Source organism: Jaculus jaculus, chromosome 2 (assembly GCF_020740685.1).
Source record: "Jaculus jaculus isolate mJacJac1 chromosome 2, mJacJac1.mat.Y.cur, whole genome shotgun sequence".
Classification (NCBI taxonomy): Eukaryota; Metazoa; Chordata; class Mammalia; order Rodentia; family Dipodidae; genus Jaculus; species Jaculus jaculus.
Window position 1 is genome coordinate 75,458,626 of NC_059103.1, and position 16,550 is coordinate 75,475,175.

A 16,550-nucleotide genomic window follows, 5' to 3' on the forward strand; every position below is an offset into this window, starting at 1 on the left:
GAGGTAGGTGGAGACAGAAGATAGTAAATTCCCACCCAGCCTGGTTTACATAATTAGATCTTATCTTAAAAAATGACCAAGCCAAGGTGTATCCAAGAGACAAAACATCATGCCCTATCTGGTTTTTCCACTGATTTCACCCAGATGTTGTAAGTCTTATCTCATATAAGAGAAAAACAACTATCATTAAGTGGTATCATGAATTCTACCGAAAATGTTCTTCAAATGAAAATAAGCATACATTTTCAGAACTGAGCAGTGAAAGATGGAGGGAATCAGCCCAGGAGCCTGGGCATCATGATTTTGCTACCGGGGTATCTTCAGATCTAGCGATGGAACCACAGTCCCTGCCATCTGCCAAGAGCTATGGGTAGAATTAGACTTTATTAATTCTTCTTCTATACACTTTATCATGGTTAGCAATTATATACTCCTGGCAGCAATGGTTTGAGATTCTTTTTTTTTAAATTAATTTACTTATTTATTAGAGACAGAGAGAGGGAGAGAGGGAGAGAATGAGTGCACCAGGGCCTCCAACCACTGAAAAGGAACTCCAAATGCATGTGTCACCTTGTGCATCTGGCTTCTGTGGGACCTGGAGAATTGAAGCTGGGCTCTTAAGCTTCACAGATGAGGCAACCACTGCTATGGAGACTTGTAGCCACGTTGTGTGGGGCTTTATGTGGATGATGAGGAAGATAGAACTTCCTCTGCCCAGCTGGCAGACTTGCAACCGATTGCCCTCAACTGCTGAGCCAACTCTCTAGTTATACATTTTACTTCTTTTTTTTTTTTTTTTTTTGTTTTTCGAGGTAAGGTCTCACTCTAGCCAGGCTGACCTGGAATTCACTATGGAGTCTCAGGGTGGCCTCGAACTCACGGCGATCCTCCTACCTCTGCCTCCCGAGTGCTGGGATTAAAAGCGTGCGCCACCACACCCGGCAATTTTACTTCTTATGGCTATTGTCTCAGAGGTGTTTTAGTTTGCCTTATTCACCGAAGGGCCACATGCAGCCAATACTGCTTCATCCTCATGATACAGCAATCTTCAAAACTGTTTTCTGCTTGTTCAATGTGTTAGATTCCAAGAGCAGATGACTGCAGCCTTGAGGCGATTTGAATGGCCTTGGGAAGAACTGTCCTGCTCCAAATGCCAGGTTATGAAACTTTATTCTTGTGGGATAACGCAATAGTTTCCCAGTGTGCTGCGTTTCAAATTTAAAGACAGACACATGAAATCACCTTTGCTGGAATGTTTTCTTGAAAAGATGACGAATGAGATAAGGACCAGGCACCGAGAGCACTGGTGACCTTGGGAAGAGAAGAAAGCTTGGAGCTATGGTGCCAGGGTAAATGGAAGGGGACCAATTTTCTTTCCTTTTTTTTTTTTTTTTTTTAAACCTGTTATTGGGTTTTACGCCTTGGAGAATGTCTTTCAGAGTATGATTTAAGATCTGTGCTGACTCTTCATGCACCCAACCCCTTTTCCTCTGCAGCAGCGCTCTCCTCTCTGATCCCCAACACTCCATCAGGGAGCTGGCAGCGCGGACTTTCTTCCTTCCCGCCTCCTGCACTAGCAACCGCGCTGCCCCTACACCCCGCTGCCTCCAGGCGAGGAACCCCGAAGTCTCCGACTTTGCTCAGCCTGGCGCTTTCTCCACCCCCACCCCCACTCCAAAGCTTTTGGTCACCGGTGCATCAGTCAGAACCAGAGTCCAGAAGCTTAAAAAAAAAACAAAAACGAGAAGCACCGCTAGCGAAAAGTCATCTTGCTGCACGCGAATGCCGGGCGTTCTGCAGTTCGACCTCCGAGCACACGCCCGCGCTGCAGTCCCGGTTCCCCAGCCGTGGGTCCTGTCAGCGCGGCCCGCGCCTCCCTCCCCGGCCTGGGCCTCGGCCCTCCTCCGCCCGCCCGCGGGCCCCACCCCTCCGTGCTTCCGCGGCCGCCATTGGTGGACGCTCACCCTCCCAGGGCGCCTATTGGCCGGGCGGGCAGTCCTTCACCGAGCGCATTCCGCCGCCGGCAGGCGTGCGGGGAAACTTCCTTATTATTGTGACGCGGACGAGCCGAGGAGCCCGGCGCCCGGGCGGAGGGGCCGTGACAGCCGGGACCCCGAGCTGCGGCTGGCGGCTGCCCAGGTGCGCGGGGCGGGGGCCGGGCTCCGGGGCGCAGGGCTCCGCAGGGCGGCCGCGGCTCCTCGGCTCTCAGGCTGCCGCTGCGGGGCCTCGCGCGCGCCGGCGTCCCGGAGGGGGACGCGAAGCTTCCCTGGAGCCCGGGCCCCACCGCGGGTGGGGTCGGGACAGTCTCTCGGGCCGCGGTCGTGCTGCCCGCTTCCCGGGTGGAATCGGGGCACCGCAAGTCTGCAGCAGGCTTCCCTCTCCTCCTCCTCCGGTGCCCCAGTTTCAATTGGGGTCACCGGTGACCTCCGCGCCTCGAGGGACTCGGGCGCGCCGTGCGGAACGCGAGCTGGATCCCGAGGCGCCTCGGCTACTCTGCGCCCGGGGTGACAGCGCCGCCGGCACCGCCCACCTGGAGGAGGCCGCGGGGGGCCTCGGGGCGGGGAAGTGTGCACACGTGTGTGTGTGTGTGTGTGTGTGTGTGTGTGTGTGTGTGTGTGTGGACGCCAAAGACCTGCGCGGCAGCCCATGCGGGGCTGCCCGGGGCCGGGGGGAGGGGCTCGTGGAGCCCTTTGTGAGTGTGTGCAGTGGGCTACCAGGACTGGTGCACCGAGAAGGTGTGTGTAAAGCGACCCGAGGGCATCTCCTGCAGTTGTGTATTGATGCTCCGTGCACTGTGGCCCCAGGGATGAGGTTTTGAACTTAGCTGTTCACCTTGCAGTTTCAGGCTGTTTTCTGGTTACATTTGACTCTTGAGTTCAAATCAGCCCCGTTAGGAATTACCTTAAAGTCATAGCTAAGCCTTCCAGGATTCTGCTGAGATTTGTCATACAAGGAGTGCTTTGGGAAAGACTGTTCAAGTGCTCCCTTCCATTTTTATGTGCCTTCTGGCTCTTTCCACAAATAGGAAGCTATTTCTAGAACCTTTCATTTGAAGATTTGATAACATCAAATGAGCTGATTTTTAGTTTTAGACAGAAAAAAGAAATGTGAAATAAAACGAGGATTAGCAGCATTTTAAAATGCAGTGACTAGAAAGAGACTATGGTGTTTTAGTGGGCAGATTATTGCAAAGCTCTCTTTTTGGTATTTTCCTTTTCCTTGGAAAAGGAGGGAGTGGCATTATAAATTGGAGAAGCAAAGTATATGGATTACATATTTTAAGCAAAGCAGATGAGTTACATATTCCATGTCTTTGATCCCAATGGAGGCTGGGAACCTTCTGGAGAAGGTATAATGCAGCAATCAAGGTTAGAAGCCTTCTTGGCAAAACTCCTTTGGCATGAAAAAGAAACACGTCTCACCAGTATCCAGTTCTACGTGTTTTGTAAGTAATTGGGATTTCATTGTTTGGGGGTGGGGGAAGTAGGATTCCAAAATGTTCCAAATGGTGTTGAAACCCTTGGTTATTGCATTACATTCAGAGGGGGCAGATCTAAATTTCTTTTGCATAACCATGTAAGAATGCTTTTAATAAATAATAAAAGCATTACAATCCCTACTAGAGACAAGGCAGTTTTGCAACAGTGTAAAAAATAAAGGTAATGTTCTCCAAATTAAATTGGACTTTCTACATAAGGTAAAAAATGAAGTTATGATACTAGCATTTTCAATTGGGTGACCCTCTGTCACTTGTTTTGCATAATAGAGGATGTGGTAATGAGGAGTGAAATGAGAAAGTCTTAAGAAAGTTGTGGCCAAAAAGCTATAAAGTGAGTGCTAAAGATAAAAGAACCCAAACAAAATTGAATTATTTCCCAATAATTTCTCTTCCTAATTTGTGAGATGTACAGATAATGCTACTATCCCTATCAAATGGCAGGAATTTTGTAAGGTGAAAATGTAGCTCTTGTTCATGGTTAGAGATGATTAATGTCTTCAAGACTGGTTTGAGGTTATATTAACCAAACTCCTGTCTTGATATACAGTGGAAATATTTGTTATTTGATCTTGAGTAATTAAAGATACCCTTACTTTTTTTTTTTTTTGAGTCAAGAGTCTCACTGTGTAGCATAGGCAAGCCTCTAACTCACCATGTTGGCTTTGAACTTGTGGTGATCCTTCTGGCTTCCAGGTGTTGTGTTACAGGGGTGTGCCGCACCCAGCTTTTGCATTTGAAATAATATAACACTTTGCACGTATTGTTTTTATAACTTGCAACTCTCCAAGCTGAGGTGGAACAGCTCTGGCTTCTTGTCCAACTCCCGAGTGTGTCATCTGTGGTGAGTTCACTTAATTCCTGTGAACCTCAGTTTGTTTTTGCTCATCTTGTAAATGGAGATAATATCTAACTCACAGAACTGATTAAGAGGATTAAACAAGATTATGTCATGGCTCAGGCCAATATGGCTGTTTGGAGAGGGACCCTGACAAACCTTAACACTTTCCTTTTGCTTTGAAGTAGTGAAGAAGACAAGGTGAGCCTGGGAAGTAGGGGACGTGTTTTCTGGCTTGTATTTTAACCATTTCCACGTGTGTTTTTGTGTTGTTTTGGTTTTTAAAAATTTTATTTATTCATTTGTATGTTTGTGTGTGTGTGAGCGCGCATGCATGTGCCAGGGCTTCTTGTTGCTGAAACAAATGCCCATTCAGCTTTCTGTGGATGACTGGGGATTTGAGCCCCTCACTGGCAGGCTTTGCAAGCAAACACCTTTAACCCTGAGTCATCTCCCTGGCCTCTCTCTCCCCCCCTTTATTTAAGACAGATTCTCTGTACCTCAGGCTGGAACTCACTATGTCACTCTGCAACTGGGGATGATCTTGAACTCTCAATCTCTCGTCCTCTCTCTCCCAAGTGTTGGGATTACAGGCCATGCCATCATGCCTAGAAATATTTATCAAAGTTATTTGGTGCCAGCTGCCATTACAAAAAGGTTAAGAATCTGTTTCTTGCTTAGAGGTTGGATCAAATGGACTTCTAAAGCCTCTTTAATAAGATGATCCCTTTGAGGATGTCATGCTGCAGCCATTTAAAATGTTCTGAAACTGTACTTATTGGTGTCCAGGGGCATGTGTTTCTGTGTCAATGGACTGGTTTTACCATGTTAGGGTAAAGATTTCTTCTCTCTGCCTCTGCTAAACTAGCTTCTGGTTCCTAGAACACCACCAGTGATTTAGGAGCTCGCTTATTGGGTATAGCTTTGTCTTCAGCTTCTTTCATAACATTAGAGAAAAGCATGTTTCTGTGGATTTGGCTTCTTTCTATTTGAGAAACAGTACAGTGTCATATTGAAGAACATGATCTCTCTGATCTGGTGGATGAAATTTGAATTCTGCCTTTGACTTAGGAAGTTTCCATTGCAGCTACTTATTTACATGTTCCTGGGCAAGTGATTTAGTCTTGCTAATCTTGAGGTTTCTAAAGTGGTTTTGCCAATTTACACTCCCACTAACTGTGTATAATAAGAGATCTGGATGTTATATATCCTTAAGAAAGAGTAGATTGAACAATATAAAGTTAACACAGTTCTAACCCATGGTAGGCTTGCATTCACAATAAATGTTACATTTTCTTTGCTCAAAAACTATCTCTTGTGTCCCTACTATGTGCTAGATAATAAGTCTAATCTTCAGAGATAAGAGAATTGACTAGGAAAGGGCTCAGGCATGGAGCTTTCATGGATAGATCAAATGTAGCATGCTGGTGAGCCATGGCCTTACCAGGAGTCACCACCCTAATTCCAGCCTTTGAGAGGCTGAGACAGGAAGATTGCCACGAATTTGAGGCCAGCCTGAACAATATAGCAAGAGCCTATTAAACAAACAAAACAAAACAAAACAAAACAAAAATGCATCATTGATGGAGGTGTAGCTTAGTGGTACAATACTTGATAGCATCTCAAAGGGCAAGTTCAGTCCCCAGAACAGAAAACCAAATCCAATCTATACCCCTTCCTCTACCATTTTGCTAGGTATAGTGGCTTATGCCTGTAATTCTAGCATTTGAGAGGTCGAAGCAAGAGGATAAGTTGTGAATTAGAGCTCAGGCTGGCCTACATAGTAAATTCCAGGCCAGTGATCTTGTTTCAACCAAACAGCTAGCCATGGTGGCACATGCTTGTAATACCAGCGTTTTGGAAAGTAGAGACAGGAGGACCAGAGTTCAATGCCAGCTTGAGCTATATGTGACCCTGTTTAAAAAACACGCCCCCCCCAACAAAACAAAACAAAACAAAACAAAACAAAACAAAACAAAACAAAACACAAGAGGAAGAAAGGAAGAACAGAAGAGAGAGGGCAGGTCTGCCTCCTTGTCCATTAGCATCCTATACCTGAGGCTGAAATGTTTGTGTTGTACTGTGTCCCTGCTGTGATGTCCACGTCCTTGCCCCTGGTTAAATCTTTTCCAGAAAACAAGCCAGTGAGTTCAAGCTGACTGATGGCACTATCCCCTTTGGTAAAAATAGGATGGTGTGTTTGTATGTGTCACCTGGTACATGTCCCATTTGTGGGTATACACATGCATGAGCATGTACATGCACATTTTCATGTATGTCTTCCATGTGCATGCATCTGTATTCACATGTGTATGAACATGCGAGGCAAGTGCTACACCATGGAACTACATCCCCAGTCCATGCTGGTTATACTGATTCATAGCTTCAGTTGTAAATGGTATCTTATTTTCAGGTCTGCTAAATCAGAGTGGAGAGTCCATTTAGAGTGGAGAACTGCATTATTATTTTTTGATGTTGTATAGGGAATCATTATCCAATGTGGAAAACAACTTTTTGCAAGTTGTGATTGTGGGAATTCTAGTTTTCTCAAATTGGAATTTAGTTCCATGGACACTCTCAAGCCTGTCTGTGTTTCTCTACTCTGCTGAGAACAGGAGACATTAAAGATGAGTAACACCTGGTTCCTGACCTGAAAAGTTACCTGTTTTCACAGGAGACTGGGGTATAGCTGGAGATATGAGAAACACACTGTTTCAACAGGGCTTTCTATATTATGTGTGTTTGCTGACACCACAGACGATTTCAGGTGTCATTCTTCAGGGACTACCTATGTTTTTTAAAGACAGGCCTGTCATTGGTTTAGAGCCCACTAATTGAGCTTTACTGGCTGGCTGTCTAGGCGCAGTGATCTTCCTGTCTCTGCTTCCTTAGCACTGGGATTACATGTGTGGCTACCATGCCCAGCATTTATGTGGATTCTGGGGACCAAACTCAGGTTCTCATATGTGCTTTACTGCCTGAGCTGCCTCTCCAGTCCCTTCCTATTTTTATTGTAAGCTATATTTTATATTTTATTATTTTATTTTTATATTTTATTTTTATTTGAGAGAGAGTGAGAGAGAGGGAGAGAGAAAGAGAGAGGGGTACAGAAATAGGCAGGCAGAGAGAGAAAAAGAGAGAGAGAGAAATAATAGGCATGCCAGGGCCTCCAGCCACTGCAAATGAACTCCAGATGCATCTGCCCCCTTGTGCATCTAGCATAAATGGGTGCTGGGGAGTTGAACCTGGGTCCTTTGGCTTTGCAAGCAAGTGTCTTAACCACTGAGCCATCTCTCCAACCCCTGTAAGCTATTTTTTTTTTCCCAAGGTAGGGTCTCACTCTTGTCCAGGATGACGTGAAATTCACTGTGTAGTCTCAGGGTGGCCTCAAACTCACGGAGATCCTCCTACCTCTGCCTTCTAAGTGCTGGGATTAAAGGCATGTGCCATCATGCCTGGCTCCCTGTAAGCTATTTTTTTTTTAAATATTTTTTTTTGTTCATTTTTTATTTATTTATTTGAGAGGGACAGACACAGAGAGAAAGACAGAGGGAGAGGGAGAGAATGGGCGCGCCAGGGCTTCCAGCCCCTGCAAACGAACTCCAGATGCGTGCGCCCCCTTGTGCATCTGGCTAAACGTGGGATCTGGGGAACCAAGCCTTGAACCGGGGTCCTTAGGCTTCACAGGCAAGCACTTAACCGCTAAGCCATCTCTCCAGCCCAACTATTTTTTAAGTATAAAGTTATATAGGGGGTTAAGAAATATTATAGGACAGAAGCAGAATATAAATCTTGCTATTAAAGCTCCTCTCTATGTCCCTTCTAGACTGTTCACTCTATTTCTGTTGCTTACATAAACATTACCTTGTATTTTAGGTTTATGAGGTGTTTTTTGCTTCATAGTTTTACCCACCACTAATGTATAACAATATATTTGTTACACACGTGATTAAACTTTTAAAAAATGCATCATACTGTAAATTATTTTTTTTTTTTTGTTTATTTTTATTTATTTGAAAGTGACAGGCAGAGAAAGAGGTAGATAGAGAGAGAGAGAGAATGGGCGTGCCAGGGCCTCCAGCCACTGCAAATAAACTCCAGATGCATGTGCCCCCTGTGCATCTGGCTAACGTAGGTCCTGGGGAATTGAACCTTGAACTGGGGTCCTTAGGCTTCACAGGCAAGCGGTTAACGGCTAAGCCATCTCTCTAGCCCTCTGTAAATTCTTTTGTAACTCAAAACTTTATTTTAGTCATTATGTGTGCTTGTGTGTATGAGTGTTAATGTGTATGAGTCAGGCAACACATACGTGTGTGAAGGGCAAAGGACAATCTTGGGTATCAGTTCTTGGCTTGTGTCTCGAGGCAAGGCCTCTTGTCATTCACCTCTGCGTATTTCAGGTTATCTGGTCTGTGGGCTTCTGGGGACTCCCCTGTCTCTGCCTCCCATCTGTTGTGATTACAGATATGTGCTCCTGTGTCCACACTGACATGGGTTCTGGGGATCTGCGTGGCAAATGCTTTACCCAATGAGCCATCCCTCCAGCCCCTCAAAACTGGTTTTATGATTTAATTATACTATTGTTAGTAGGTGGGGTTAATTTATTTTTATTGCTATAGAGAATTATTATAGAGAATTATTTATTGCATGTGATGCAGTTCATGCCTGCCTGCCTGTCTGCCCACCCATCTACTACCCTCCTTTCTTCTTCTGTCTTTTTGTCCATCACTACTTCCCTTTCTCTCTTCCTTCTTGGTTTAATACAGGGTCTCATGTACCCCAGGCTGGCCTTGAACTCCAGATCTTTCTACCTCTACTTCCTAAGTACTGGGATTATGGGTGTGCACCACCGCAACTAGCTGTAAATCTTCATTGTTGATATGGTCTGGAATTCACTATGTAGTCCTTGCTGGCTTCAAGCTCATGGCAATTCTCCTGCTAGATCTCCTGGGTGCGGAGATTTCAGGTATGACCTACTTTTCCCAAATTTTATCTATTTTCTTCCTGATGGACATTTAAAACTTTTTTCTTCTTTTTTCAGGTTCTTCTTTTTTAAGATAGGGGCTCTCTATGTAGCCTAGGCTTGCCTAGAATTCATGATCCTCTTAGTTCAGTGTACTGTAATGTGAATCCATTCCCTGTTTTTTTCTCCCTCTTTTCCACCATGGCTGGAACTGAGGCCTTAGTGATTATACAAAGCATTCTTGCCTCTGCCTTGCATCCTGCCACAGTGATGCCTTACAGACATTCACTACTATACTTGACTTTTGCTTTTTTCTGTTTCTAATATACAGAAATGAAAATTCTTATACATATATTGTAAGACCCCCAGAACGAGGACCCCACGCTCTGCCTGGAAATGGCGACAGCCCAAATCACTCACGAGAAACGGTCTTGATGCAAACAGCAAGAGTATTTTTATTCCAAGCGCGCTGGGGCCCACAGTCATACACCACGCAGGGGTAGAGGACTGCAGAGCCCCGAATGCAGGAACGGGACAGTTTTTATAGGGTTTCTAACAAAGCCTGTGCATTAGACCAATCGTTTTTTAACATCAGGAGCCCGTGGGGTGCCAGCCAGTCAGTTTGTGCCACTCCATAGTTTCTAAGCTAATTAGTTTAATTTGTTCAAGCCCCTTGTGGACCAATCAGTCTCCTATGACCTTGGAGGTCAGCATTTGCGCAGGTCCTTGGTGGGAGTAGCAGAGTGTGGTATCAGTCTCCTATGACCTTGGTGGTCAGCATTTGCGTAGGTCCTTGGGTGGGGGTAGCAGAGTGTGATATCAGTCTCCTATGACCTTGGTGGTCTGAGGCAGGCTGCTATGGCTTATGGTGTGGGCTACTAAGGCTTACGGTGCAGGCTGTTAGGGCTTATGGTGCAGGCTATTTACAGAAACCAAATAAGTGGTTCACTTTATTACTCATTTCCCATCCTTGAGGGCTATCTCATGCCCTTTTTACCTAGTTTTATATTAGGAGCGGGCTCTGATATAATGAGAAGAGGGATTCTTTACTTGCTTTCAACAGAGAGTAAAGCCTGGAGTTTGAGGTATGCAGGGGCCCGCTTAAGCTCCCTTTGGAACATGATAGTATTTCTGGGCTTCTGAATTCTTGGGCCTTTCAATATATTGGTGCCCATGTTCAGCTCATTCAAGACTGTTTCCACCCAGAGATATGCGACAAGATGTGAGCCAGCTTTCTGCTTGTGTCATGCTTTCCCTGCCATGATGAAACTTCCCCTAGAAAACCATAAGCCTGAAATAAACCCTTTCCTCCCATAAGTTCTTACTGGTTGGGTGTTTTGTCCCGGTAATAAGCAGGTAACTGCAGCATGTTCCAAGGTTCCAGGTTTACTTGTCTTTGTATCTCCAGCCCTCAGCAAGTGCAGGAGCACTGTAGATTCTTAGTGAGTTGGACAGGAAGGAAAGTTTCTGTGTACCCACATCCTTACTAGACAATGCCAGTTTGCATTCCCAGGTCATTTACATTTATGAAGTCATTAGCAGTGCATAGAGTTCTGGTCATTCTGGTACTGCCAGACTTTTCAGTTCTCTTTTGAAAGCAGCCCCCAGTTTACACAGACAACAGACCATTCTTTTAGCTTCACAAAGCCTGGCTCCAGGTATTGAGGAAGGCATCACTGTAAGAGGGTGACCAAGGCAGAGGAAGGACTGTTCTTGTGATGGCTGAGAGGGTCAGAGGCCCCAGATCTGTTAAAATTTGTTTGTCCTTTAGGTCACTTCTGTTGGTAGCATTTTTTTTTTTTTTTTTACAGTAAAGCATGTAATTAGAATGAATCTTGTTTTGGAGTTAATTCTGCATTGAGTTTTACCTCCACATTTATTTCAAGCTTGAATGTAGGGAGTGCCTGAAAAGCATCAAAGTCTTGGACATCCCCTTTCTTTCAGCTGAAAAAACCCTTCACAGGTGTCATTCATGTATCTGCCTCTAAGCTTACTTGCAAAGAGGCTTATACCTGTTTTAAAAGAGATTAGAAGTCCTGGCTGAATGCTATTTAGGTTTTGGTGACGTTCAAAGGAATGGGAATAGTTATTAGGTTGCCTTGTACATGATGATTTTAAGATTGGTCAAAGAGATCTAGCCCTCCCTCCACAATTTAAAAGTGTGCGAGTGCGCGCGTGCGCACACACACACACACACACACACACACACACACACAAGAAACTTTCTCCAGAAGCCTTAGCATTCTCTTCATGAAAATTGTGACTGATGATGGAAACACAGCTCATTTGCAGGACACTGCTGGTGCTGATCTCTGTGAGGGAGAGAGTTTAGACACCCCCAGCCTCTTTTGGAGACTGTCCTATCTGCTGCTGTTTCAGTAGAGTACTATGAGTATGAGTCACAGTGACATTTGTTGGTCACTTACTACCATGTGTCTGGCACCCTGTTAGGAACACTTCAACATTTACTGTCTTACCAATTGTCACAGCACTGTCACTCGTCTCCATTTTAGAGAAAGGAAACAGGGTTTGGGTGGTTAAACTTCTTCCAAGCTGTCTAGCTAGTGTGTAGTTAATTCAGGCCTGGAGCTTTATTCCTGTTTTTCCTTTGTTCCCTCCCTTCCAGGTCTCATGTAGCCTTGGTTGGACTCAAACTTGGTATGTAGGCCAGGATGACCTTGTACTTCTGATCCTTCTGCTTCTCTCTTCCAAATGCAGGGATTGCAGGTGTGTGGTCCTGGGTATGCAACCCAGAGCTTTCCTGCATGCTAGGCAAGTAGTAGTCAACATTCCCCACTGTATGAGGGAGGAGTGCTCATAGTGGCAGATTTAACACAAGGAAAACATGGAGGTATGGTGCCTAGGCCCCTTGTTTTGTTTGAGATAGTATCACTATATTGCCTAGGATGGACTCGAACTTATGATTCTCCTGCCTCAGCCTCCTGAGTGCTGCCATTACAGACATGTACAACTGTGGCAGCTTTTGATGCACCTAACTTCTCCTTTGAAAGCTGACTGGTTTCAGGGCTCCTGCTGCCATTTCAGAGTATTATCAGAGTCATATATAGCTTTGTGGCCATGATTCTGGCTGCTTACCTAGAATTGTACTCACGCTGAGCACCTGGAGTTTAGCTGCTTTACAAGGACTGACTCAACAGACTTCCAAAATGTTGATACACTCAGGATGCCAAATTAATAATAAGGATGCCAAGAAGGCTGGGATGTGTCAACTTGTTGGTCACTGTGTTTTGTTGCAGTAGTGGAATTAGCCATGGAAATCGATATATTTTAGATTGCTTGTTAATCAGAGTACCTAAGCAAGTCAAATGGCTGGGGTGAATTTCATGACTGGTGTTGTGGTGTGGGATCAACTCCTCTTCACTATTCAGAAATAATTGCCTAGCAGACCGGATGACCAGGCAGACTGATCACAATCTCTGGACAGTGATGGGGACACATTGGGAACTCTAACCCTTTGGCAATATTTTGTATGATTAGTCATGTCACTTTAGCACCCTCTGGCTCTGGCTCATTTTACTTTTGTCTTCTTTCTCCTTTTTTTTTTTTTCTTTTTGTGGTTTCACTTTCTCCCTGTAAATTGGAGATAATGCTGGCATCTGCCTTATAGGAGATTAATGGATTAATACCTATAAAATACATGGGAAAGTACTAGGCTCAGAATAAGCCCAAATTAAGTCTTACCTACATTATTCTTAATGTTGTAATTATCATCAATTTCTTTTATTGCAATTGAAAGAAACCCAATTCCACAGTCTTAAAGTGAAAGCAGAAATATTTCATGAGCATAAACATAAATATTTAGAGGGCAATTTTATGGGCACAACATACTCAGCCAAACAATATTAGTGGCTTTCCCCTTAGGTTTTTGACCTTCTTAGCCATAGGCATTTTACTAGATTTTCAGTACTAGAAATGAGTTTGCCCATGGGCTGAGCCTCAAATCAATCCAGTCAGAAAGCAGTTGGTATTCCCTATAGGAGTCATGCCACTGTTGTAGCAGTGGGCACAGCTTGCCTGGATGGACAGCTGTGTAGTTCTCAGCTGTTGATAAATTTTCTCCACCAGCAGCATTCATAGTACTTTCTAGCACTGTGACAGCTAGCCAGCAGGAAAGAGACTTCTAGCTCAATTTCAGCTTGATTTTTCAGTGTCCTTCAACCAAAGTGTGTGGTGTGTTAAGTAGCAGAGTTTATGAACCATTTTAAATAGCAAAGCACACAATCTTTTTTTTTTTCCTCATTAATTCAATACTCTAACCAACTGAGCTAACTGGCCAACTAACTACAAAATGATGCTGCTTGTACAGTTATTTGCAGAGAGGAGACAAAGCTATGAAACATTAAAATGAAGAAAGAAATTAGTGTAAATTACAGCAGTTGATCATGTTGGAAAAGTTAAATTACAAATAAATGATGTAATCTTACTATTATACTACCACTCTGCTAGTTTTTTTTTTTATCTTAAATTTCTTACCCTAGTGTTTGTAATTCATCCAAAGAATAATACTTAAGCTAATACTCTTAGACTAGATAGGGTATTAAGCTCTCTTGGGAAGAAGCAAGTTGATAATCAGTTGTACATTTTCATGTCTTTGTGGAAATCCCAAGAGTTCAAAGAGTAAGTTAGTTCACCTTAATGCAGTTGTGAGATTAAATTGTAAATACAAATGAACATCATTGAGAATTGTTAAGAAAGGTTGGGACAATTAACTTTGTTTGGGTTGCAATCCTTAATTTTTTAAACATTTGGGCATGATTTTATGTTGGGAGGAAGAAATTTGTCATCTTAAAATCCAAGTTTGCGTAGAAAAGTTAATTAGCTATCTGCTTTATGTCTTTAGATTCACAGAAATTAGTGAAAATTCTCTCCTATAGATTAGTTGATAAATGTGGCCTGATGTGTTCTGCATAGTGCTAGAATTCATAGCAAGACTTCCATTTATGTGAGGCATTCTTTCTAAAAATTATGTACACCTGTGATTTCTGCAGTCCAGCCTACTTGTAAGTCCTGACACTTTTCTCTTGTACCTGAACTGAATCGCATTATGGGGAGAATAACAGCTTTAAGAAGTATAGTTAAAAATGGATGCTCAATGTTATAAGTAAAACATATATGGAAATGGAAATGTAATCTGAAGGTTCCTAAATTAGTTTTTGGTAAAATTTCCTGTGGGATCCAAATAAAGTGATTTAAGTTCAACGCTACACAGATTAGAGATACACTGTTTGTAGCAGTTACCTTCTTATTGCTGAGACAAAACACCTGCTCAGAAGCAGTTTATAGCAGGAAAGGGTTTATTTTGGTTTAGAAATTCTGGGAGAATTTTCATCATGTTGGGCAAAGCATTGTAGAACAGACATCTGAGGCGTCACATCTTGTCACAGCAGTTTGGGGAAAGCAGTTTGAGTGAACTAGCCATGAATACCTAGTGGGTCTGGTCTAATATTAACATCCTTCCTCCGGAACATACCTCTTCCAGCAAGGCTACCCACCCCCCAACCAAAGGCTCCAGAGTTGGATGTCAGGTATGAGGCTTAATCACAAACACTTGAGTCTCTGGGGGACATTTTACACTCAAACCTCCACATTGTCTTTTTCAAATGTTTAAGAATTCTGAGGGAAGAGGCATATTTAAATTCTTCTGTCATGGCTTTTTAAACTCTTGTTCTCCATATAATCTTCAGCTTTTTGAAAAAAAATATTAAAAATATTTTATTTTTATTTATTAATTTGAGAGAAAGATATAGAAATAGGCAGGTTGAGAGAAAGAGAAAGAACGGGTATGCCAGGGCCTCTAGCCACTGCAGATGAACTCCAGATGTGTGCGCCCTCTTGTGCATCTGGCTTACATGGGTCCTGGGGGGTCGAACCTGGGTCCTTTGGCTTTGGAGGCAAGCACCTTAACCATTAAATCATCTCTCCAGCCCCCCCCCCAATTTTTTTACTTATGTGAGAGAGAGAAAGAGGGAGGAAGAGATGGAGCAAAGGGGTGGGGGTAGAGAAAGGGTGTACCACGGCATCTAGCCATTGCAAACAGATTCCAGATGCATGCACCACATTGTGCATCTTGCTTATATAGGTCCTGGGGAATTGAACCTGGGTCCTTTGGCTTTACAGGCAAGTTACTTAACTGCTAAGTCATCTCTCCAGTCCAATCTTCAGACTCTTTAATCAACATACAAAATAAATGGATTTTATATGAGTATCTCATGTATTTTCATCATAAGGAAGTATTATTTTAAAAATTGATTTCATTTATTTTAATTTCTTTTGCATTTTTAAAAGTTTTTTTTTTTTTTTTTAATTTCTGTTTCTTTCTCTTCTAGGCTACATGACTTTCTGAAGATAAGGAAAATGTTATGTTGGGGGTATTGGTCTCTGGGCCAGCCAGGCATCAGCACCAACCTACAAGGACTTGTGACTGAGCCCCAGGTGTGTGGCTTCATATCGGACAGCAGTGTCAAGGAGGTGGCCTGTGGAGGGAACCACTCAGTGTTCCTGCTGGAGGATGGGGAGGTGTATACATGTGGTCTAAACACCAAGGGGCAGCTGGGCCACGAACGGGAAGGAAACAAGCCGGGTGAGTGCCCTCCTCTTCCTTGATGATCAGGGTGGAAAGATGAATGGCAGCTTTTCTCACCATGCCTTCATCTTCAGGGAGCTCTGACCTTCTAAAGGGGTGCAGATTTCCTTTGTTTGGTTCTACATGTCTAATTCAAGCCAGCAATGGAAAAGTAGACTTTGCCTATTTCATCTTACTGTGCAACATGTAGCCATGCAAGTCAGGGATTGACAGCCTATTTTCCCTTTAGCTATGACATGACTACAACATGATAGCTAAGACATGACTATTTTGTGAACAAGTAATCCTCATACCATTAGTGTCAGAAATTTTCTCCCTATTCATGTCTTTGCTTTGGCATTATACTTTTGTGAAGCATTTGGTGCTAAGTACCATGTGGGGCTGTGTAAGTAGAAAGGTGAGTGAGGTACAGTGATGAGATGGATCCCTTATCCCTCACCGCCAGTACTGTGCAGGGCTGTGTAAGAGGAAGATGAGTGAGGTACAGTGATAAGGAGGCTCTTTGGTCCTCCATGGCCAGTGCTGTCATGGATGTTTGGGTACAATAATTTGACATATGTGCTGGGGTGGAGTGGAGAGGCAGGGAGAGTCATTCTGCTGTTTGGGATGGAGTAGGGAGGATGAGTAGACTTTTGACCCACGTGTGTAT

At 43.7% G+C, this 16,550-nt stretch overlaps 1 protein-coding gene across 3 annotated transcripts in view; it reads left to right on the top strand.

Annotated features, from left to right (window-relative positions):
• The first annotated feature begins 2,040 nt into the window (after positions 1-2,040).
• Positions 2,041-16,550, top strand: part of Herc3 (HECT and RLD domain containing E3 ubiquitin protein ligase 3) — a 161,431-nt gene continuing 146,921 nt past the window's right edge. The window contains exons 1-2 of one of the 3 annotated variants that reach the window (XM_004665418.2): positions 2,041-2,139; positions 15,645-15,898. In XM_004665418.2, coding sequence (XP_004665475.1) covers positions 15,673-15,898 — 226 coding nt within the window. In that variant the 5' untranslated portion in view covers positions 2,041-2,139; positions 15,645-15,672. Of the gene's footprint in view, positions 2,140-3,083; positions 3,446-15,644; positions 15,899-16,550 lie in introns of those variants that run through there. The other 2 variants (XM_045143073.1, XM_045143074.1) reach the window with 2 other exon arrangements.